Here is a 25,825-nt window from a genome sequence, read left to right as displayed (position 1 = left end):
GAGGCATCTTTTCTCGAAGGCTGGGGTCAGGGGCTCTCAACTATTAATGCCTCTACCTGACTGGGTAGGAACAGTTGTTGCTATCTTCAGACTAAATCTTTTCCCACAAAGACGCTGAGTCCCTGGACAGTTTCCAAGTGCTGCTTTGGAAGTGCTTTTCCAAACAGTAACTTCAAACACAAAGAAAGAGTTTCTGTAGGACCACTCTGTTCTCTGTGGAGAAGAACAAGACTCCTTCCACAGGGAGATTGAATGTTGGAGTCTAGTTTAGGTTTTCTAGGACTTCTGTCGTGGAACCAAAGCAGAGACTTAGTGGATGAATGTCCTGCATGTAAAGTTGATTGGTGTGAATACCATATATACCATTAACTTGGGTTTTTTTTTTTACCTTTTTTCCATGTAGGGAAAATAATATTTTTTTTTTTTTATTGTCTGCCCCTTGTCCCTGCCCCTATGTCTCTGTTTTTGCCAACATCTATTTTTCAGCATGCTTCTCTGAGATACTGCAGTTTGGATTCCTCCCGGGTGGGAACTTAAGTGGCAGAAGGCAGCCATACCCTCTCTTACATTTCATTCTGGGGCCACCTAATGTGCCCAAAGTCAGAGGCGGTGAGTCAGCCAGTGACTTTCTTGAGCCTTTATTGTTTGATGGAAGGTTGGGAAGGAAGGGAGTATCTGCTCTAAGAATCCTTATGTGACAGAGTTTTTTGGTGCATTGCCTGTTACGTTTGTAATAATCTGTAGTTGTTAAACGTGGTAAGTTGATTGGCCTATTTTTAAATCCTGTTTCCTATAAAAAAGAGAGAAAGCATCAACGAAGATCCCATTCCTCTGCTCCCCATAGTTATGAGATCTGCTGGCAGAAATACCTCTTCTGAAAGTGATAAATGTGATTTCATCTCACCACTTTTAAAAGCCAAATAGTTTCTGAAGTAGTTTATACTCTTAAAAGCTATGCTTTCAATGTAGTTTGTGGTGGGAAAAGTACCAAATCATGTTAGTAACCTCTGAAGAGGAAAGAATCACTGAAAGTGTTGACATACCTTAGTGTTTACTTGTATGATGACTTAAGGTAAAGAGGCAGTGATTAAAACTGCTTAATGGCTCATGCTAGGTAGAAGTTTCTTTAAATGGGTATCACATTCATACTGAAAAGTTCTTGCCTCCTCTTTATTTTGATTGCATTTTATAAAGCATAATTGTCATCTCATGTGAGAAACCCCAGGATATCACCTGTACTGTTTCTACATACACTTGGGATAAGTACTTGTTAAGGTGCCATTGATCACATCTTCATGTAGCACCGATTTTAGATTGTGGTGGCATGTACAGCATATCAATGAGTGTCTGGACTCCACTGTTTTAAGTACAGCATTGACATAGATTTATGGAGCAAGGGCAAGAAGGGGTGATGAATCATATAGATTGACTTCCTATATGTCATGAGCTCTTACATTTGTTTAACTTTGTTTTTGATTCTGGTAACTGTAGCTAAAGCAGATACTCAACAAAATCATCCAGTCTCGGGGCTGCACTGGCAAGAGGTAGTTTCCACTACTTTCTGGATGACTTTTTCATCTTTACTGGAGTGCACGAGGGTTGTTCTGCATGTAGGATTACTAAAAGACTAGTCCCCGTGCTGAAGAACCTATGGCTTACATAGATAAAACAGGTAAAATGCGGTGAAAAGAAAGGTCCTGCCTTACAGATGGCAAAATGGACTCGGAAGGAAATTCCGATTAGCCCAGAGGATCACATGGGAGCATCCAAAAGAGCCTGAAAATGAGCTTGTGTCCTTTGTGACAAATACTCTGGTTTAACTGGAAAATGGTCCTTACTCTCTTATGCAAAAGGAAAGCTAGAAATAAGAGAGCGGGTTAGGTTTCTCCTGACTGCCAGCAAGGAACTACCAAGTGGTAGACAGTGGTTTACAGGTCTAAGAGCTTCTGGTGCTAAGTATTTGTATATATCATTTTAGAGGCTGAAATTTATAAGAATCACTTCTGTTATGCAATACAAGGGGAAAATGATACTTAAAAGGCTGAATTAGTGTAATAGAAAAATTCAGACCTGTGCTGTTCCTAAAATCGATCTGGTCATGCTGGTGAAATCTAAGATCATTTGTATGTGCAGAAGATCTCCAAAATATGTTATGCATCAGTCTTGCTCAGTGCACTGTTGCTTTTTTTGCATGGTAAGTCACTATGGAATAAATTCTACCATTAGCTGGAGCACAGGAGTGGGAGGTCAGCGCACATGCTGCCCAGGGGCAAAAGCAAGGTTATTGTGGTAGCGTAGCTCTTGGTGATGGAGGGAAACCTGAAATTATGAGTGAGTTTACTGCAACCTTAAGCTGTGTAATTTTGAAGTTATAGCCAGTGCTCAGTACTGACGTTTTAGACCTGCTCCTTTCAGATTTCACAGAGCAGAGTTTCAGTGCAAAGTTGGACTTGACCTACCAATGACAGAGTGTGGAACAACTGTTTAAATATCGTTTCTCTTCAGAGCAGGGTAGACGGATTGGAAATGTGTACTCTTCAACAACGGTGTAAGCTGAGCTCTGCTGGCTTCACAGTGCGCTGCGGTCAGCAATCACTCGGAGACAATGTTTTATTACTGCTAGGGAACTATTGATATAGGTGAGAGAGAAGTGATGAATGAAACCCCTTGCCAGTGCTGGCAGGAGAAGCGCTGCAGTTGCAGAGCAGGCAGAGCAGCGTGGGGAGAGGTCTCTGGTTTTGCGTTTCTCTGTAGCTATCAGTCTTTTCCACTGGTGATGCTCGTGTTCAGCCTGTGCATTCACTGAGGTGTTTGACTTGTGAGCCGGGGTCTGGTTGGTGTACATCTTGGTTTTAGTCATTTGCAAGTTTGAAGTTGGCTATTAGAAGATGATTGTAGGGATTTTGATCCTACTCCAGATTCAGTCAAGTGACCTGAAGGTGAAAGTGTCTCCTTTCAATATCTAATTCCAAACTATTACTGCTTCCAGTAGAGACGGTCAATAGTAACAGATGTCTTGCATTTGTCTCTTTTTTAATGCAATGCTCGCTTAGAGCTAGACATGGAGATTTTCCAGTGGAAAAAGAAACTAGATGTAGCACTCATGGCATTATTATCTGTAGTGTGTTTATAGCTGTGGATTCCAAACATTTTAACCGGCTACAGGTTGCCTTTGGTAATTTGAAAGGAAGACAAGTACAGCTTTTGAACCTTTCCTCCCTATCTCCTGCCCCTGTTTTCTAGATCATAGGATTTCATAAGCTGCGAAATACTGATTTATTTGCATCCATGTTGATTAAGCAAAATGGAAGCGCTGCTATTTTAATAGTAATTTCAGTTTACATTATGTTAAGACATCTTGGTTGGTAACAAGCATTGCAAGAACACAGATCTGGAGAGGATAGTGGGAAGTATGTGGGCGCATGTCTGTGCATATAAGTTGTTATAGGGAAAAGAAGCCAATTAATTTTACAAGAAGGCTAATTAAAAATTCTTTGTGCAGCAGCTCTTTATCTTTTCTCTCTGAAGTAATATATCTTTTCTCTCTGAAGTAATAGACCAAAATTACATAATTGCCTTAATTTTGGCCTGAGAGGGAATTATCATTCAGAATGAAGGGGGGCTGTTCCTTTTCTCAGTTAAAACTTGGTTAAGTTTTAGTCTTGGAGAAACAGCTTTAATGAGAAGAAATGTGAACCCTTGTAAAGCCTGGTTTGTAATGCTAGTAATGTCCTTCATTAGAGTTGACCTGGTGTATGATCGTTTGACCAGATGGCACTGTGCAGGAAATGTACTTTAAATTTTTAATGAACAAAAGAAATCTTTGATCTACTGTTACAGTGGATCATCAAAACCACAAAACACAAAACCCACAAACTATAGTCACCCAGTATTTCTATAAACAATTAAAATAAGTTGGATTTCAAGGCACAGAATTCCTCTGGGGAAATGGCAAAGAATAATTTGTTGGAGAAGTTTGTACTGGAGATACTTTGGGTTATGGGGGAAGAGTCCTGATTAAATGGTAATGGTAAATATTTATTTTTTTTTCTTATTATTTCACATTCACGTTTTTTTAATTTTATGACAGCAGGTTTTCAAAAATGTTTAGATTCTAGGTGCTTGAATGGAACATTATGCTTCTTTGATTGTATGTATGCGAACAGTATGGTTGACAGCAAATTAGCACTGTTTATCCTTAAATACTTGCAAATATCATGGAAAAAGTACATTGTAGATTCTTTTGATTCATGTTATGTCTTAAGGAGCCTCTTGGGTCTGCTTGCATCACACTTCATAGCTTTTCCCTGAAGCCTGAAAGCTAAAATAACTTCTTTGCTTCCCAAGTAAAAGTTGAGTCTCTTATGGGTGAAAACAGAAGCCGAGGCCTCAAATACAACCCCCCACCAACTGTGTGATTTAAAAAAATGTCTTACTTGTTAGAATGTATTGAAATTAAAAACATAAACGTACATGACTGGAGTATCTAAACTCGCTGTTCTGCTCATGTAGTTCTTTTGAACTAGCAATAGCATATTTTGGTAGTTCAAGCAGCAAGTTGCAGTCCTGGGAGCTTGGCAGAGTCATACTTCATAGTAACAAAGAATGGAACTTCTGCGCTTTAGTGTGCCATTAAGCTGCAGTCTCACATTGCAGTGCCTGGGAATTGATGCACGGATTTGATTTTCTGAAACATATGGTGATAATAATAATAACAACAACACTGTATAAGCATTATTTAAAAATACAATAATATACAGGTATTGGATCTTTGGCAGGCCAGCACCAAAGGGCACATACAAACTACCATCATTTATTTAAGTTTAGTCTCATCCAATTTTAAACAAATGGAAATCAATACTGTTCACAGATATCGGTGGCTAGATTGAAGAAAGACGTGAAGTGGGATTGTTGCTAAGAAGATATTGTACAAGAGAATGCAAATATATGAATTTTATATATCTTCCTCTTCTTTGTCTTTCCTTGCCAGGATCTTTTAGTACACTGTGCAAAGACAGGCTTTTTATCATTATGACCATGGTGTGTGTGCCCTATGTAAAATGCATGTATTGTTTGCAATTTTAATGTAGAATTAGAAGATGAATACTTATGAAGTCCACTGCCTTTTTTTGGTGCTGGATGGATGGATTGACATGGACTTTAAGCCTGTTAGAATCAACAAATGCTTTTTTTTTTCCTTTCAGATATGTGTCACAAAGATGTCTACACGGAACTGCCAGGGAATGGATTCAGTGATCAAACCTCTGGATACAATTCCTGAGGATAAAAAAGTCCGGGTTCAGAGGACACAGAGTAGTTTTGATCCATTTGAGAAACCAACTAATCAAGTGAAGAGGGTTCATTCAGAGAACAACGCTTGCATTAACTTCAAAACTTCATCTGCAGGGAAGGAATCACCTAAAGTCAGGCGGCACTCCAGCCCCAGCTCTGTAAGTCCAGTCCTGACACCTGTGCGCGTACCAAATGGTGACATTAATAACACCAAATAAATGCTTTCTTGCTTAAGAAGGAATGGATTACTTGGAAACAAAACAAAAAACTCATGGCTGCTATTAAAGATGTTACCCACATGTATTTGTAGTGTTATGTATAAAATAGAGTAAGAAAACAGAACTTGAAAAATAACATATTTTGAAATTCCTCTCAGATACTAGCTAGGATATCTTACGGGATTTCTAATCATTTTCCTCTCGTGATCCTGGTATGGCATTACAGCTGCTATAATGTTTATGTTGCAAATTTTGCAGAGAGTTGCTCGTTTGTGAAGAGGAATTCTTGCCTGTGAAGTTTAGGAAACCACATGAATTGCCTTTTTTATTTTCAGATTTAGGTTTTAAAGAAACAAATCCAATTTGACAGATTTTGGTTACATTTTAAAATTCTCTTTTTAAAATCAAGTAGTAAAAAAAACATTTATTTCCATGTCAGAAACTGTGTGTGTGAGAGGGAGAGAAACAACTGAGAAGTGTTTGGCGATACATCATCGTTGTTGTTTTATTCTCAAGTATTTTGAAAGAAACTAGATAAATAAAATGTCATATCATTCATGAATAATGCCCAGAACAGATTTTCCCCCAAAGACCTTCAAAATTATTGAAAAACTATTTCCGTTATGCTTTGGTGAGAAAAATCCATAATAATGTGACCTTTGAGTTGAAGACTACAGATCAAAGCAGAATGGATGTAACACTTCAAATCTTAGTTGGCATGAATTAATTTAAAAAGTTGATTGCCTTTTTCTTTTCTTTTCTTTTTTCTTTTCTTTCTTTTTTGTTTTGCTCTATCTTCTGGACATACTCTGTCCTCCCTACAGAAGTCTGACTGAATTCTGTCAGACTTCTAAGAAGAAATGACAGAGACTCATTTTCTGTAGATGAGCTTTGTTTAACCCATGTGAATTTAACGGGTAAGATGTCATGCCTCCAGGGGACTGTCCTTTTTAGAAAAGGTTACATTTTAAAATGTAACCATCTGTAGCAAAAAGAAATTTGCTTTTTCATCATCGCTTGGCATTATGTAGCTGCTGCCAAAGATGTCTCCAAGGTGTTCCACATGAGTCCATAACAAGGAGTTCTTACCATAAAACTTTTATAATCATTAAGGATGGATGGAGCAGCTTGCACCGTGTTTACTTGTGCGTGATGCCTAATTATTATTTGGCACCACAACTGTCAATTTAAATGACTTTTTTTTGAAAGTCTTTCCTCAAGTTTTTTTTGGTAGTATTAACTCACTCCCCATCTCTGCTGTTCTTATCTTGTTCCTCTTAGAAACTATTACTATTACTAAACAGACTTTTTTTGAAACTATGTTATTGGCATCTTGTTCTTTTCCAGAGGGCTGGTACTCTACTGCATCCATGCAACCTCAGATGATCCCAGTATTTTCTTCTGTGAATTATCTTAACGCTTTCTCTTCTAGTATGCTGCTGGTTAGAGCCCTAGCTAAACACACGCTTTTGGTAATCTCCTATGCTGACTCACGCAGACTTGCTGGGGACATCTCATGTGTTAAAGTAGGTGCACAGGAATTTCCTGAAATACAATTCTCATTTTTCAGCTTCCCGTAATTCTCCCTGATTTTTATAGCTCTGTTCAGTGAACTCAGCTATTCCTTGGAGGCATCGTTAGTCATTTTTGACTCTTCCTCACAAGGAGTGATCCGAAGAGCACCTGGCAAGGAATAACTTGTGGAATAACATCAGCGTTCAATGTCAATGAAGAGGAGAACTTCACAGCAAAAGGTGGTGTTAGCCCTTTGCTCATCACAGGTCACACCTGGTCCTACCCGGCAGACCTAAGTTCAGACATCCAAGGCAGAGATACGATCAGGCCTCCCCCTGCTTCGCCCACAGCCTGAATACATTTCCTCAGGCAGGAGATATTCTGAAGCACATTTTGTTGAGCATATGTCTGTGTGGTTAGTTGCAGGAATTTGTCATTCTCTGGTTTTGAATTACACTTGAACTGATGAAGGGTTTTGGGTTTCATTTTTTTCTAGTCCTGATGTTGTACAGCAGATGCCCTTGCTACTTCCTCTTCTGATCATTACTACTTTTTCTTCCATGTCAGGGCACTGCTACATATTCTCCCTTATTGAATTATAACTTGATTCTCTGGAAATTCGTCAGCTGTATAGATTATACCAGTCTGAACAGGCATTTCAGTTTCTGTAAATGTTCTTGAGCACACTGTGCCCTCTGGGTCACACTGCCTACAGTGGTGTAGTTCTGTTTCAGTTTTGGCTCTACTTTCTGTAAGGTTTATTTATTTTAAGGTACTCTGATAGATGTGTGCTTCAATTTGCATTTTCTACGCTTGATTAGTAGAAGGACTGAATTGGACATAGGCTTCCATTTGGTCTCTTCCCTTTCATGCTCTTGAACATGATGTAATTTTCTGCAGTTAATGTCATACCTCCTGCAACCCAGTAGAAATCTTGTGTTGTTAATTAATAGGGTAGCGTATAGACAGAAGTTAGCACGTTATTTTTTTGTTCTTATAAGACAAACTTAATTTTTATACTTTAGAGTCTTTCCACCTGATATTTACATACTCGTTATGTAAAACAGTTATATTGCATTGCATTTTCTTCCCCCCTTCTTTTATACATAAGAAAACATCTATGAGTGTGATTTCCAAACTGTTTAAGCTGATTGAAATTGGATGTTATTATGAAATGAAATTTCCAGCAGAACAGGCTTACCCTTTTATCACATCAGAATAATGGATAATATTCACCTTGGAGGTGGTGAAGTAGGTGTTTGCCTACCTGTGCGTCACCTGTTGGCCACTGTTAGAAGAAGGGAACTTGGCTTGACAAGCCTTTGCTCTGATCCAGCCCAACACAATATACATGTGTATATATACATGCATATATATTATATACATGTAGCTATAGTTGTGTGTATTTGTCTCTATTTATCTTTCTAAAAATCTTTTGCTGAGTCTTTTGCCTACCAAGGGAAGAAACTTCCTTTTCTTTTCTCCCTAACTGAAGAAACAGTAAAACTACAAAATAAACTGGGCAAAACAAAAAAACACAACTCAAAACCAAACAGATGCCACTCTTCCCAAAATAACACTGGCTTTGGAGAGTAGTTTTACTCTAATTCTCTGAAAGTTTTATTTGAGATCCATGCTCTTTAGGCATGTGGCCTTATTTATTTTTCTCCAGTGCAAGGTGAAGTTTTGTTGTATTAAGTATACACATTTTATACACTAAAGTAATACTTTTGCACAGTATGCAAATAGAATATTGCAAGTTTTATAAGCTAGCCATCTGGTCAAGATTTGGTTACGCAGTGATATGCATCAGTTTGTTCTCTTTGAACGGCTTAAGATCCATGGCAATTAATTCAGACATCATGCTAAGGTGTATGTACTACCTTTCATTTACTTTTTGAAAATTAAATGCAGCAAAACACTAATCTTCTACTAACTCACATAAATGTAAAAAATTCATTAAAATAAAAATAATTGGATAAGCAATGCTTTACTGCATTGATTCTGCACTCTTTTTTGGAGAGCAGCCTCTCTTCTGTTTCTGTAACTTCTATTAATTTTCAGTGCTATTATATGCAACTTTCCTGCAAAAAAAGCGCAAGCAAAAAGCATAAACTGGTACTATTAACACGTTGTAAAGCAGTTGCATAAGAAATCTTGTGTCTAAGCAGACACTGAAGCCAGAATTTTGTCTAAAAGTTAGGCATCATTTCTGTCTGCCTAAACCACTTGGTGTGCCATTCTCGCCTGTCTTCCTCTTCAGGTGTGTGCATTCTTCTCCAGTTTTGGGAACCTATTAATTACCAGGATAACTGGATAGCTGCATCCTTCCTGGTTGATGCTTTTTATTGAGGCAAGATTATTTCGGAGTTCAGCGTAGAGAGTGGATTTTTCTTTTCTGGCACAAGGGAAGCTTTAATCGCTAACCAGGGGGATACTCTCCAGATAATAAGGCAGATAAAATGTGGCAGTTGGTCCAGCTCCTGTGCTTTAATAGCCTGGAGGACAAGTAAATAGTTGCTCTTAATTTATGGCTGTGTGTTAAAGGGTTAGAAAGATGAGATGGGATGGGATCGGACAGTGGGAGAGCTGAGATTAAGGCTTGGTTTGGATTCTTGAACATCTTTGTATTCCTTGAACATTGTCCTAGAAAACAGCCCAACCTGCAAGGTTTGAAAAAAAAAAAAAGAAAAAAGTGTGATCAAATTGACCTGTTATTGTAGGTTGAATACCACCTGAAATTAGCGTGAAACTTGCATATGGTTTTGTGAAAGAAGCTTTACTGTTGTGTTAAAGAAGACAAAATATAAAATGGTTAAAAAAAAATGATTCTTGTGATTTAATCTTAACCCTCTTGGCCTACCTTTTACTTTCAGGTTTTGCTAGCAATGAATTTACTTCTTTTGTGGCACATAACAAAACAGATCTTTAGTTTTGATTTTCAATAATCTACAGTGGTACTGTGAACATAATATTTTTCCCTTGAGGATAGTTTTATATTGAAGTTGAATATCCTGCAGTTTACAAAAAAAAAAAAAAAAAGTCTATTTAAAACTTAGACTCGGGAGTGTGACGGTTAAGTGTGACATTCACAAGCTGTTTTACAGTTATGAAAAATGCATGAGAACATAACCCACACAGCTTCTATAAGAATAGTCAGGTGATTTTCAGTGTAATTTTCCATTAAAGCTTTCTTTACTACATAGATCTTGAAAATTTCCAAAAAAGAGGGGTATTCACATGGCAATGTAGTACAAGGACTCATACTGCAAGATCTTGGCTTAAATCTCTGATCCCTCCTACAGTCTATATCAATGAAATGGCTATTTGAAATGACCTGGTCAGAAAAGACAGTTTCCTCTCATTTCTTTTTCTCTCTGTTATTTTTAATACTCTCACGTCAGTTTGAAATACTAGCTTCTTCTATTTCTGTATTCAACATTTTGGCATATTCTTTCTGTCCTTGTTGCTAGGATCTGTATTTCCTTAACCAGAGGGGAAAAAAATATCTAATCTTGGTTACTGTAAGCCATGTTTCTAAAGATGCTTACTCCCCATGCTCAGTTGTGCTCTTAGACTAATCTTGCACTGGGAAAAAAATATAGGCTAATAATGAGAAAGCTACCTTAATGGAAACTATTTTCAAGGAAAGCGAAGCATAATGGCGAACAAGTAAAACTCCCAGTGGGTTTCCTGAAGGGAAAGGCGTGTGCCATTCTGCGCTCCAGTTGCCAATGTCCTCTTGGGGATACATGATCCACCACAACCTGTGCTGACTTGCACAGTGACTTCGGACTGTGTTCAATTCTTCAGAGACAGGAGGAACTTTGCTCCCTTCTGTCTCAGTAATTCATCTATGTTTCCCGTTTGAGTTCTCTGGAATATTTTCCCCTAGCATGAAAATTCACTTTTCAGTGATTTTTCCAGTGGTATCAATTTCTTGCTGACTGGGTGTTTACTGCTTATTTAATTTTTTACCCATTAAATAGTTCAATTTTGATCACACATGCACCCGTGTTTTATTTTTTTCTTAGTTTTGAAAGTTCTTTTTTTATAGCAAATACAAAGCTCTAACACTGAACAACAGGCTGCTTTACACCTAAGTAGTCCCACTGATGTTCAGTATATACAAGTCGGTGTGGCCATAGGGAGGAGATCTCCCTTTGGCTTATATCCAACAAATCATGATAAAATTTTCATGGAAAAGATTTGAAGGCTTTCATTAACTAAACAAAAAAAATTACACATTCGGTAAATAACCTGTTTTCAAACATGGCAAAGATTGTCCTTTTATCACAGTCATGTTGTCGTGACATATTTTGGTTGACAGCCAGCTCAATATGAGCCAGCAGTGTGCCCAGGTGGTCAGGGCGGCCAACAGCATCCTGGCTTGTATCAGAAATCCTGTGGCCAGCAGGAGTAGGGAAGGGATCGTGCCCCTGTACTCGTGTGTACAGGTGTGTGAGGCCTCGAGTGCTGTGTTTAGTTTTGGACCCCTCACTATAAGAAAGACATTGAGGTGCTGGAGTGTGTCCAGAGAAGGGCAACGAAGCTGGTGAAGGGTCTAGAGCACAAGTCTTATGAGGAGCGGCTGGGGGAACTCAGGTTGTTTCGTCTGGAGAAAAGGAGGCTGAGAGGAGACCTTATCGCTCTCTACAACTACCTCAAAAGAGGTTGTGGTGACTGTGTTGGTCTCTCCTCCCAAGTAACAAGCGATAGGACAAGAGGAAATGGCCTCAAGTTGCTCCAGGAGAGGTTTAGATTGGATATTAGGAAACATTTCTTCACTGACAGGGTTGTCAATCATTGGAACAGGCTGCGCAGGGAAGTGGTTGAGTCCTTATCCCTGGAGGTGCTTAGAAGATGTGTAGATGTGGTGCTTAGGGACATGGTTTAGTGGTGGACTTGGCAGTGTTAAGTTTGTAGTTGGAGATGTTCTTAAAGGTCTTTTCCAACCTAAACGATTCTGTGATTCTATGTCAGTATTTTGAGGGTTAAAAAGCAGTAAGGAGGAGTAAGAAGAAATGAAAATTAATAGTGGTGGAAGTATTGTAATGGTAGATCTTCAAAAAAGTAGCTTTGAAGACACATTTGTCAAAATATGTGCGTTCAGCTAAAATTAGCTCAAATTTGGTTCAAATTAGTACTCTTTTCTGTTGAGAAATCTTGTCTGGGTCAAAGTGGAGGATTGCACCAGCTTTCTAAAATACAGGGGAACTTCTTGCAAGTCTGCTGCTTGTGAGATATATCAGTGGCTGATGCAAGCACTCTACATCTGACGTGCTCTGGATATGTCTCACTCGCTATGTGTATTTCAGTCAACCACATCCTAGGCAGAATATGGGACTCTTGTGACTCAACAAGCACAAATCCCTGTGTATATGCATTCCCATATATTTTACCAGAAGGAATAAAATACTTTAAAAGAAGAAATTATACTTAACATTGAATTTTCTATATCTGATTTTAATATTAGCATTTGCTTTAAAAAAAAAAAAAAGTTACCATAATCTTGCTGTATAAAGGTATTTTTAATAGAAGTGGTTGAAAAAGATAAACTTAATATGGAGAGATCTGAATATGAAAATCCATGGCCATGAGGCTGAAAAAATAACTGTATGAAAGGGGGAGTGCAATAACAAAGTAAAGTTGGCTGAAATGGTTATAATTTTCAGCATTCACGTGGTACTTCGCATTATTTAGATCCCTACCATAGCCCTTTATATAGATCACTTTAAGCTTAAACCTCAAGTTTTGGAAAGTTTTGTAGTCTTGCATTATCTCAGTCTTCGCCTCCTTTATAATCCAGAAATAACAGGAAAGGTAAGAAGCGTCTGAACGTCTAAGCAATTTGTAATTGTAAGTTTGAAATAATGTGTGAGGCTTCATTTAAAAAAAAAAAAGAGAAAATGTTGGGGAAATGGTAAATTTTTTCCCTTCATTTTCTAAAGTAAGTGCATGTGCTGAGTGAGATCTGTCTTGGTGTTTCATTAAGAAATATCATGCAAATTAGTTTGCAAAGTCTGCTGCCTTAGAATTTTTTATTTTTTATTTTTTGTAAAATCCTCTGAAGTGCTTTTCTACACCAGATACCTTAAAAAAAATGGTAAAACTTTTAAGATTACAAATGCAAGGAAAATAAAGTCCATTTTCCCAAAGGGAGATCTAACAGTGTGAGAAGATGGACAATCAATCCCATCTAGGGATTTGGAATAGAGCTGAGCTCCACTGCGGAGGTGCTGTAACCTGGACAGAGGAGGGTATCAGCCACGTGGTTTCACGGCATACGGGACAGGCGGTGACTAATGGGTTGGGTTTCTGGTTGTTTTCTGGTTGTTTCTGGTCTGCTCTTACCCAGCGTGAGCAGGCACTGGACAAGTGATTCAGACTGTTTGGGGAGGGGGCAGCAGGTCAGCCTTGCTGCTGCAGAGCTGAGCCCTGGGGCGCTGCGTGGGGTTGCCCCTGAGGACATGGCAGTCGAAACCAGCACCTCCTCACGACCGTCGGGAGCAAACTCTCCTCCTGGTCCCGCCAACACGAGCTTTTAGCGTTTTGCCCGTTCTCAGTAAGGTTGCAGCAGATACCAGGAGGAGAATGAGTCAAAACGGATGACCTTAAATCTGTGCTTCTGGCAGCTGGAGTGCAGAGAAATGAGCTTGAGGTGGTAGGAATAATTACTGTTGATGATTTACCATGTGGTAATGGATTAAAGGCATCTTGTTTCCTATCAAGATCTTAAGGCATTGTACAAGTTGTTGTGACCTTTATAATATGGTTTCCAGTGGTATAAAATAAAAGTAAATCTCAGTGTGAAAATAAGAATGGATGTGAAACACATGTATAAACCCTGTCCTTTTTCTTCCTTGCTATGAGGAAACCAACAGTGAACTATTCACTGTTAACTAGGGCAGCATTTCCACTCCAAACAAAGCTACTCACTGTGTGTTCACTGCAGCCTGCAATTTGGGAAATACTTTGCTATCCCTCTTCATTATATGGGAGACACTTGCAACATCTAAACATTTTTTCTATAGTTTTGTAATTGGATACTTAAATTGGATACTTAAATGAGAAGGCTACTTGAATAAATATTTTAGTCATCTCTATTAGTGACATCTGTAATAAAACCGTGATTAAAAAAAAATAAAAAATTCATTTCTAACCAGGCAGAATGCATTTTTAAGCACATATTGGGAACCGAGAATATTATTGCCTTATCTATAATGAAGTACTCCAAGTAATGTAAGAGGAACAAGATCTGAGATTCCCCATGTGACAAATTTTCATCAGCCTATTAATATTTAGGAATTGAATAGCAAAATAATAGGTTGTTCTGTGCATTGGATGGAGATAAAAGGGCTCAATTTTGCAAACCTACATGTGCATATCCTGATACCATGCAATGAAAAGCTGGGATGTTAGTCTCAGAAAAGGTATATATATGCCAAAGTGCCGGAATTTGTGGTCGGGACAAATGTAGAATAGTTGAGTAAAGAGAGTTTTTTGCATTTTCTGGCTAATGGTTAATTGGGTGTAGTAGAGAGGTATGAGGTACCAAGTCATCTTACCTGGGATGCTCTTGTCTGTTTAAATAGGAGTAATTTTTAGGCCCAGTTGATTTAAAACTTTCAACCATGGTTTTAAAGGAATTTACACACAGATGTGTCCTGTAATGTTTGTTTCCTTTCAAAAAACTGAAACTTGAATACCTTTTGTAAATCAAGCGTAAGATTCTAAATGTGGGTGTACACTGCGTGCAGCTGCACATGGCTTAGAGTCTCCCAGTTGCATTCAACCCTGAACATGCTGGATTTGCTTGGCTGCTTTTCTTTGTGGTGTTATAACCAGAGCACTAACAAATCAGTCCCTGTATGTAATTTGAGCATCAGGGCTGACCCTCCAAAGTTTCTGCTCTATACTCTTTTGGTTGGTTTAGGTGCAGGACATCTGAGCACTGCAGTCTAAAATATATGTAGATAATTCTGAGGGCAGCTGCCGGTGAGTTTTTTGCACTGTCATTCTGGTTTGGGGGAAAAATAAAAAGCCCTTTCCTTCCAGAAAACTGGAAAATGGGAAAATTTGGGAAAACGAGATGCACTTCAAAAAACTCAAACTTTTTCCAAGAACTTCATCGACAAGTTGTTCTGTCAGGTGAATTTCTGTTTTTGCAGTGTTGTGGTGTTCTCTGTTAGGACTGTGTAAAAGTGGGGTGAGTACCAGTCTGTCGCCAAGGCCAGCTGAGCTATCTGGCCCGTGGAGTAAGAATCATTGCTCAGCTTGGTTCACTTCTAGACCCCTCAGGCTGCAGATATTAAGGCTACAGAACTTTATTCAATTATGCTGCATATACATGCCATTAAAAGTAAGGTATGATTATAGCCACAATCTGAAGACTGTAAATATAACTGAGAATCAAGATACTCTTATTAAAGACGCTTTCTGTAGTATTTTGATCAGTATCTGAACAATGGTTGATGTACTGGAACATTGACTCCTCAGAGCAATGTTTTTTGGGTGGGCTTTAGTCTAAAAATAATAATTAAAAAAAATTAAGCAGCTCTTTTAATCTGATCGTGTAGGGCAGATTAAGACTGTTGCTTAGATCTCTTCACAAAGATAAGATGGCTTAGTTGTTAATGATCTTTTTCCCTGTATGAAGTGATATATGCGAAAAATAAAACAGAAACGTCTCTTTGATAAAGAACAAAATCCTTTTGATAGCTCCAGTGATGTAAGTGTATGGTTGATATCGGCAACCACCATCTGGGGTGTTGAATGATGTTTTATTTGAGTAGCCTGTTATATTGTTTCATTAGCTCTGCTATTAATTATTCTTTTTTATTGTTGGCTGCTGGAAACATGCAGGTCTATGAGTTTTGATAATGACGTTTGGTTTCTAAAGGCTGAATCAAAGCAGTTAATATTGTGGGTGCAATACATGCTGAAAGGTCATCTTTTTTTTGTTCTGTTTAGCCTACAAGCCCCAAGTTTGGAAAAGCAGACTCATATGAAAAACTGGAAAAACTAGGGGAAGGGTCCTATGCTACAGTATACAAAGGGAAAAGCAAGTAAGTGGTGGTTTTGTTTTTTTTTTTTTCTTTTAATTTTGTGTTTAATGAAGATAAGCAGAAAGTATTAATTGACATTGCTGCACATGTACATAGATCCCTATGAATGAATGCAAAGTGCTACTGGCTGCCGTGTGCTCTAGTGAAAGAGGCTGCGACCATATTGTGTAGGTAACATATTACCTTCGCATCAGAACAAGATGAGGTCCCATCTTGTTAATCTCATGTTTTGTTTGTACTTTAATGTTGTACTACTTTCTCAATTTCCATACCAAATTAATTTTTAGGGACAAAAGCACAATAGTCAGGTAGACTTTTCTGATGTTCTGAGAGCAATGCTGAATATATGCAATAATTTATTAGCTTTTTTGTCATTATTACAAAACTTGAATAAAATAACATGAAGGGAATTAATGGAATTTTGGACTACTGTAAGTTTAGTTTGTTTACAAGAGTTTATTTACAATTGTTGCAACTACTCCACCTCAAAATAATCTACTACATAGTGTCAAATATTTGTTTTCAGCCACTTTAATGCTATTAATTTGTTGCAACTTTTTTGTCCCCAGTGCCCTAAGTGCTTCTATATTTTATAAAATAAGTCAGTGAACACACTTAAAATATACTACTTCAGCTAGTGCTTCAGTTGAGTTATCTTTTGTCAAGCAGAGTGTCTTGTGCAAGTTCATATATTTAATCAAGTTTTCATAATCAAATTTGTAATAATAATACAGCAGTTCTGAGAGAGGGATTTGATACGTGCGGTATCTTTATTTAAAAACTTTGTCTAGTGAATGATAGATGAGGCAACTCTACCATTCTCAGCAGAGAGAATATCATGACAGTCATGGGACAGAATAACTACTGAAACAAGGAAATACGTGTTAACATTTCCAGGGTCATTAAGTTACATAGGTACTGAAATACTGAATATTTGTAATAAATCAGAATGAGGGGTGCCTTCATCTCTCAGTAGCTTTGCGATTGATGAGCATAATGACAGATGATATGAATAAAAACATGTTCTAAATGTAGAAGTATTTACACTTCTGCCGTGCCAGTGCATGCGTTGTCTTTCACTGTCAGCTTTCTTCAAGAAAATGCAGTTACGTTGCATTGTTAATGGTTCAGTTACGCATCACCGTAAGTTCCAGACGTTATACACATGTAAGCTTTTTATTGGGGTCTGTGTAATATGAGACAATGGTACAGATTTCAGCTTGCACCTTATTGCTAAGACCCTTGAGTAAAATCATAGTGTGTGTCTGGTGATAGTTATCCCATATGCCTTGGCTTTCAATAAGATTGAACTAAGGCAGCAGGGTTTCTAGATGTCCCGTCAATCAGTGGAGCAGTCTGAAAGTTAAAAACAAAGCAAAGCGCTTCCCTGAAGCTATTTCGTTCAGTGGTGATTTGTGAACTTGTTACAAAACATACATTGGTTAAAAATATTCATTTATTTTAGTAGAGCTGACTGCAGATCTGTAAGAAAAACTTCAATGATTTTAATGGTAGTTGAATAATAAATTGAAATTACTGGGCTCTCTGCATTCTCCATTATAAATAGCAAGCTCTGGATAAGTAGTAGGAATTATAACAATTATATCTAACTTTAATCTGCTGCTTTGTTACATCTTTTGCAAGGTCTTTAAAATGTATTCTGAAAAAAAGTGTGCGTAGCTAGAGTGTGGATAAGAATGTATACGCAGAGAATATTCCTAATGTTATAGTAATATTCCTTCACCTGCTTAATTTTGTTTGAGTTACTTTTTTTTCCCCACCAAATAATTCCCATATTACACAGCACCATCCAGGTTCAACACCTCTAGTCCAGACCTCTGTTTTTACTTCACAGCAGGAGGAGGTTTTATTTTAAGAACAGGGGAAACACTGCAGGGGCTATCTGCTCTTTCAAAAGGAGTTGTTGGTTGAGGTAATGTAGCCCCGTTATGTTTTCTGTCCCCATAAGAAATTGAGGAATCTCTGGCCTAGGTGGTATCCCCAAAGAAGAAAGAGCATCACTGCTATGACGTATTCATAGAATCATAGAATGGTTTGGGTTGGAAAGGACCTTAAAGATCATCTAGTTCCAAACCCCCTGCTGTGGGCAGGGACACCCTCCACTAGACCACGTTGCCCAAAGCCTCATCCAACCTGGTCTTAAACACTTCCAGGGATGGGGCATCCACAGCTTCTCTGGGCAACCTGTTCCAGTGCCTCACCACTCTAACAGTAAAGAATTTCTTTCTAACATCTCATCTAAATCGACCCTCCTTCAGCTTAAACCCATTACCCCTTGTCCTGTCACTACACTCCCTGATAAACAGTCCCTCACCAGCTTTCCTGTAGGCCCCTTCAGATACTGGTAAGCCGCAATTAGGTCTCCCTGGAGCTGCCTTTTCTCCAGGCTGAACAATCCCAACTCTGTCAGCCTGTCCTCATAGGAGAGGTGCTCCATCCCTCCGATCAGCTTTGTGGCCCTCCTCTGGACTCGCTCCAACAGCTCCATGTCTCTCCTGTACTGGGGCCCCCAGAGGTGGACACAGTACTCCGGGTGGAGTCTCACAAGAGTGGAGTAGAGGGGCAGGATCACCTCCCTCGACCTGCTGGTCACGCCTCTTTTGATGCAGCCCAGGACATGGTTGGCTTTCTGGGCTGCAAGCGCACACTGCCGGCTCATGTTGAGCTTCTCATCAATCAAAACCCCCAAGTCCTTCTCCTTGGGGCTGCTTTCAATCCATTCCTCGCCCAGCCTATAGCTGTGCTTGGGATTGTGCCGACCCACGTGCAGGACCTTGCACTTGGCCTCTTTGAACTTCATGCAGTTTGCACGGGCCCACCTCTCCAGCCTGTCAAGGTCCCTCTGGATGGCATCCCTTCCTTCCAGCGTGTCGACCACACTGCACAGCTTGGTGTCGTTGGCAAACTTGCTGAGGGTGCACTCGATCCCATTGTCCATGTCGCTGACAAAGATGCTAAACAGTGCCGGTCCCAGTACCCACCCCTGAGGAATGCCACTCGTCACTGTTCTCCACTTGGACATTGAGCTGTTGACCACAACTCTTTGAGTGTGACCATCCAGCCAATTCCTTATCCACCGAGTGGTCCATCCATCAAATCCATGTCTCTCCAATTTAGAGACAAGGATGTCATGCGGGACAGTGTCAAATGCCTTGCACAAGTCCAGGTAGATGATGTCAGCTGCCCTTCCCTTATCCATTGACGCTGTAACCCCGTCAGAGAAGGCCACCAAGTTTGTCAGGCACGATTTGCCCTTAGTGAAGCTGTGTTGGCTGTCACCAGTCACCTCCTTATTTTCCATGTGCCTGAGCATAGTCTCCAGGAGGGTCTGCTCCATGATCTTGCCAGGCACGGAGGTGAGACTGACCGGCCTGTTCTCTTGTATTCTTGAGGTTGATAAAGGGACGGGGGAGGTGAACGGATGGGCTGACATTGGCTCTGGCCATTCCACAAGAGCCTAACTTTGCTGCTGCTTTTCTGGCAGATTGGCTCTGACTCTTTATAGCTTTATCTAAAATGATAAAGGAATGGATACAGAATTTTTTATTCTAGCACCTGATGTAAGTATGTACGGTGAGACTGATGTGCATCACTGTGTTCCCCTGGCTACAGGCTCAGTGGGAAGAAAAATGAGCAAAATGGGTCAAAAGAGGGCTGTTTGTTTTGGCACGTGCCCAGTTTGACTGCTGAAGGATTAAGCCCTCATGGCACACCGCAGAATGCAGACGTGACGTGTGTTTGGAAAAGCTGGTAATACTTGCACCAGAAGTGCATTTTGGTTAAAATGTTTGAGAGTCCCTAATTCTCAACAAACTCTAATGCTTACCTTTCTCATTTTGCCAAAATGTTTCTGAGATGTGTCCTTAACTGTACTTGAAGATGGAGAATTTAAGATTAGATTGAGCTGTTTTGAATGACGCTTTATGCTCAGAATTATTTTGGTTAACATTTATCACCAGCTTCATATGGCAAGTAGTGGGGTTTGGGTTTTTTTAATGCGTTTCCTGAGATATATTTCAGCTTTTTAAATTATTTCCCCTGCTGATCATAATGATGGAATAAAAAAATTGTGATCTTAGCTTACTATTTGGAATGACTAAAAGATACATACGTGCCTCCAAAGACACAAAGTAAGCCATTCCTTTCTTAAAATTTAAAGTAATGTGTGTAGTAACTTGCTTTCAGGGCAAGCCTGGCTTTTTACAACTCGGAGCAGGATCAGTGGTACCAAGCCCTTATCGTCCTGTCAAACCCAATACTTTTCTGTCTATTTGAGTATTTGTGGTAGTATCCCAGGAAAGTGAAATGAAGTGGGCAAATTCCTCATGATGGTTTTCTCTTTTTGTGGTCAGATAAAAATGATTCCCTCAGATGAGGAAGCGGCAGAGTGAACGGAACTGTGTTATTGAGGAATGTGAAGCGGTATTCTCTTACCCTGGGCTTTTGTTGTTTATTGGAGAAATTGCCAAGCAGCTGTTTGTTTCTGGCTGACGGTTGCATCAATAGGCAAATCTGTTTGATTTCACGTGTTGCACATCAGTGTGCGTGATGAAACTCATCTTGGCATGTTCATTTTCTACTTTAATTCAGGTTAGATTCTCACATGTTACTTTGGTGTATAAAATCCCAAGAGGCTGCTTACTGCATGAAATTCGCATCACTTTGAAGTGATTTCTGCTTTTTTTTTTTTAAATGTAAAGTTTTGGAGAAATAGGCCTAGTAATAACACTGTAAAAAAATGATGCAAGTTCCATTGACCCTGTGTTTGGCTAACACCTTGAACATTTGCCATACAATAGGTGCAAAGCAACAGGTGCCTTTTGACTTCTGTACCATTTCATTGTGCGGTTGAGCTGAAGAAGTCCTGTCTGTGTATCGACACATATATCTTCCTGCTGCCATTGACCTTCTTCCCTCTTCAGCTTGATTATAAATTTACCTGAATGTACAGCAAGGGGATCTGGCTTGATCTGTGGCACATAAATGTTGATGTGAGTTATGAGAGTCTGGAGACGAAGCTGGTGATAGCACAGGGGAGCTGCTGCCAACCGCAGCGCCTTAAAGAGCACCATGGAGCCCTTGTGTGCTCTCACTGGGAGCTCTACATATTGCACTTAAGGGAAAAACCTGTGCTTTTGGCAATATTATGAGTTGGCATGGTTTCCGTCCTCTCCTCCCACTGCATTCAATTGCCCTTCAAAGCAAAGAATTGAAAAAGATTACTTTGGTTGAAGTGATGTGATCTGTGACTGCTGGTTGCACAGCATGCATCTGTGTTTTGGGAGGCAAGCCAATGATATCTCCACTGCTTCTGCACCACTGTGATCTTGATCTGCTTCTTGCTTGTCCATGTGATTTTCAGTGTACCTTTACTTTTTTTGGCACCTTTACTAAGTTACATGTGCTCAAAGTATTGCAAAAATCTGTAGAATCTGTACGAGAGCTCAAACAGCACATTTTTGCCTATTTTTCCTACCACAGAATTACATAATTTAAATTTATCCCTAATAAAATGCTTGTCCTAATAAATTCTGGTCCCTATCCCTTTTAACTATTACAATGAGAAACTGGCAGAGTACCGAGCAGAGCACAGTAGAAGCTAATGCTGTCAACGAGAGCTCAAAGGCTGCAGAGGTGTAGAGCAGTCTTTCCGTCGAGATCTCTCTCCTGTTTCTGCTTGAAATCTGAATTTTTTCTGTTCAAGGTGATTCTGACGTGTACCCAAAGATGAAAGGTATTTTTTCAGGTAGCCAGGGCATTTTACGTTTATCTCCATCAAAGGCAATACCTTTTACTATTCACCTGAAGATCAAGAGGGAGTTTGTGGTATAAAGAGCGGATCTTAGATAGAAATCGTGCCCAGGAGGGCAGGCACCGTGCTCTGCACCGCCTGTGGTTTCCATGCCGTGTTATTCTTGGGGCAGCAGGGAATATTTGAATGATCAGTGGGAACTCCCTGTATTTGTTGTTGGCATGATGTATTGTAGTATGCGGTATGCATATATAGCCGGCCATCATATTTCATATATGGATGGCTGCTCACAAGAAAAAGGATGACTTAAGTATTTTGATTTTTATATTTATGATGCTGAAACCTTCACTGAGGATGACGGACAGGACTAATTGCTGTTGTGACTTTTTTTTTTTTTAAGTTGCAGAATTTGTTTTACTTGTCATGAAACCTCCATGACTCTTCCATTGTCTTTTCTTTTGTTTTATGTGCAATCTATTGCAAGCACCATAGGCTTCGGATGGCCTGAAGAACTTGCCATGGTTTTATCTGTCAAGCTGTCCCTTTTTAGTCTTTCTCCTAGCTTTATTCCATGCCCATGTGAGGTGCTGCGTTCACATGCTCCCTGACGTTTCATGTGCAACAGTCCAGTTCACAGATAATATTTTCTTCATGTTTTGGCCAATTTATTTGCACTGGATATTTCAGAATTGCTCTGGTTCATGTTGCTTCAGTGACCTAAACTTTCTGAACCTTTTATTTCTTGCAAATTGTGTGAAATCAGTATTCATCTACAAATTAAAGTCTCTTGATCTGAAGGTACCAGATGACTGGAAAAGGAATGGATTCATGGATTATTAAAAGGCACTTTATGGTTACCTACTAGAACTTCCCAATTTTTTTTCTTCTTCCCCCCTCCCCCCTTGTTTTTTTAAACTGGTGTGCTTAACTGATTTTTGTAGGCTGCTTTTTACTATACCTTTTAAAGTCATCACATGGGTTTGTAAACTATGTACACAAATGATTTTAAAAAAACCTCTATCATTGTAAATCATAAATAAAACCAATAACTTCAAGTTGAGCTAGCTGCAAAACTAATAACTAGATGTTGAACTAAAATGTCAAATAGTGGAAAAAATTATTAAAGTAGTGTAAGTACTAAAGTTACTAGAAGACGAATCATTGACTATATTGATGACTCAATGAGTTAATTTCTCAGTGTTTAAAAGAAATATTGAGAGATTTTTCCTCTATAGTTGTATATATAAAGAGAACATTACACTATATATGCTGTGTTTCAACCTGCAAAACAGTTTACAGAGGTGACTTCGCATTATTATGTCTCATGGCAGGGGATGAAACTGAGGAAAGAAAATCTATTATATTACTTACCCAGGACTGCACAGAAAAATGTGGTAGAAAAGCTAGGATAGAACATAGTTATATTGGATACAAGTGCTAAAAGTTATTGGATAGTAATTTATTGTCACTGACACATACAGGAATGATTGGAGTGGTAGAGCAAACACTGAAGTAATTTGCCAACTAAATGCCATTACGCACCAATGTATTTTCCAGTCAGCTGTGGAATGGCATCTCTCAGAAGATCCCCTGTGACTGTTGGTGTGCAGAATTGTAAGAGGCCACTTTACTTATAAGCAATACCACTACGTTTGTCTTCACATTCTCTTTATATGAAAATGCGCGGGGCCCAAAGAGGTGCGAGGTGTATGGAGGAGGACCGGTGCTGCACATTGCTCTCCCTGCTGCCAGTCCCAGGTGATTTCCTTCCATCAGGTGTAAGTCAAGTGCAGCCCCTGCGCTTTGATGAGCGCATTAGATAGAACTGAATGACGTAAGCTGGGAGGTAGGGATGAGGGACCTGGAGGTGGATGCTCTGATGCTGTTCACGTGCTCCTGTTCAAGCGAGGGCTGCCACATTGTTTGTATGCAACTGCCTGGAGTCTGTGAAGAACAGGATCCCTGAGTTCCAGTGACAACACTAATTAATAATTTAAATCCTTCATCTCTCTCGGAACTCTCTGATGTTCTGTTTTTCAGCCCTAACGAATGTCAACATTATGAAGTATCTTTAATCCACTGGCTTCTTCTAAAACAAGGTAACTTTTTGTTTAGGATGGAGGTTAAAAGATGATGGGAGTCAAAAAGAGAAATTGAAGGGCCACGTTAGTCCCTTGAGTATTTGCACCATAGAGTTTTAGCAGGATTGTAAGTGGTTTTAGTAAACTACAAATGTAAGTCTTTTTCAATAAGAGAAATAAAATATAAACCGTGTTTACACTGAACTGTCTTTTATGACAATGATTAAAAGAAGTGTTTCCCTCTATGTGGAATTAGTTACTTGTTGGTAGAATAATCAGAGGTGACTAAAGCTACAGCGAATTTGCTGCTATCAGGTTTCTTCAAAGGAAAATTCTGGCAGAGCCTGGTTTACTTAGGCCACCGTGGTCTGTTTGGGGTTTTAGATGTCTGTGACATTAATATCACTACAGAGTAGATCTAATCAGATATTCTCAGGGTTTGGTCATCAAACTTTGAGCTTTTTCTGTAGCTGAATATTTAACCATTGAGAGTTACTTTTCTTCTTGAAATGTGTATTACAAACAAAAGCATCATCCCAATACCATCTACTGGTTTTTCTTTGCAGAAATGTTCCCAAGCTTAGTACTTGCTCGAGTTATGAACTCAGCCTCAACTCCAACCAGTGGTAAAACTTTGTGTTAAATGAACAGACTGAAATCAGACTGGAAGATTTTATGTTAATTGACTCTTTTAAATGTGTCCCATTTAGAACATATATTGCATCTAAATATAACTGAAGAACTTGAGAAAATAGTCTTATTGTACTCCTCTCATGTGGCATCGTCAGCGTTATCCCCACTGTAGCCAATTAAGTCATCAGTTACTTGATATTCATCAGTATTGTATGTTCTTAATGATGCATTAAAGCATTAAATAATTTCTAATCTTCTCTACTTTCTCATAAATGGTCATTGTTATAAATGTATTTATTTTGGTAATGCTGATATGTGCTGTTTTAGAAAAGGCAGAATGACACATTATATTAGCATTTTTTGTAGTATCTGTCTCATTTGTATTTTTTATAATATACAGACTTTTACTATATGCCACATAAACCAATTTGGACTCCTTTTTCTTTTGCATACATTGCATATAAAATCAGAAATTTATTAGAAAAGATTAATATTAAAATGATGAATTTCCATAAATTGGAAAACTGTCCATCAGCTGCTGGTGATTTGCCTAGAGTAAGGTAGCTTTGTGTGATAGTTAGAGAGGCTTCAGGATTTCTGTCCTTTCTCTGAAGATTTTTGGATCGGAAAGAGCGAGTTAGTTTAGGAAAGAGGAAGGCTTGTAGGTTTGAAAATTAGAAATTTATAATCAATACTGTTCTTAACAGAAACTAATGAGGCAGTTGACAGGATGGACATAAGATGATAAGTGAAATCCTTGACCCAGTTAAGTGCATTTGTTTGAGAAGCTGTGAAATTGTTTACTTTGGACAGTGAGCAAGAGAGGTGGTTTAATGAATCCTAGATGTTGAAAGTGGCAACAGCGTTGCCTTTTCTAAAAGCCTGTCTGCCTGTCAGTTTTTCTACTTGTGTTTGAAAATAATGAAAATACTGAACATGCTTTGAAAGTTGTGGAAGACAAATGTGAAGTAATATCTGGGAGGAATTCTGCTAACCTTATCTGATGACTACTGAAGACTGTTCTGATAGGTTGCAGAGGTAATTTTCTCCAGGTCTCTCTTTTTCAATACTGTTTCTAAGGAAATTGCCACATTATTTTGGCATGTCATCACAAGATTCAGGGCATAATGAAATGACATAGCAGGCTTGATCCCATGGCTTGCTGCTTCTCAAGAGGTGGTCCCAGTTCTTCTCATACCTTTTCTAGTTGTTTTAGCTTTTAAAATGTGAAAAATGCCTTTATCA

The 25,825-nt window shown here is 38.9% G+C and overlaps 1 protein-coding gene across 5 annotated transcripts in view; it reads left to right on the top strand.

The window, feature by feature from the left end:
• CDK14 (cyclin dependent kinase 14) overlaps nucleotides 1-25,825 on the top strand; it is a 320,956-nt gene that overhangs the window by 78,491 nt on the left and 216,640 nt on the right. For all 5 annotated transcript variants that reach the window (XR_012834151.1, XM_075746221.1, XM_075746218.1 and 2 more), the window contains 2 exons: nucleotides 5,205-5,450; nucleotides 15,999-16,093. Coding sequence is in view for 4 of the 5 variants with exons in the window: in XM_075746218.1 (XP_075602333.1) it covers nucleotides 5,205-5,450; nucleotides 15,999-16,093 (341 nt within the window). In the remaining variant the exon portion in view is untranslated. The remainder of the gene's footprint in view (nucleotides 1-5,204; nucleotides 5,451-15,998; nucleotides 16,094-25,825) is intronic.

Source organism: Balearica regulorum, chromosome 2, assembly GCF_011004875.1.
Source record: "Balearica regulorum gibbericeps isolate bBalReg1 chromosome 2, bBalReg1.pri, whole genome shotgun sequence".
In the NCBI taxonomy this organism is placed as follows: Eukaryota; Metazoa; Chordata; class Aves; order Gruiformes; family Gruidae; genus Balearica; species Balearica regulorum.
The sequence above is the reverse complement of the archived record's forward strand: the minus strand, read 5'-3'. Positions and strand labels throughout refer to the sequence as shown.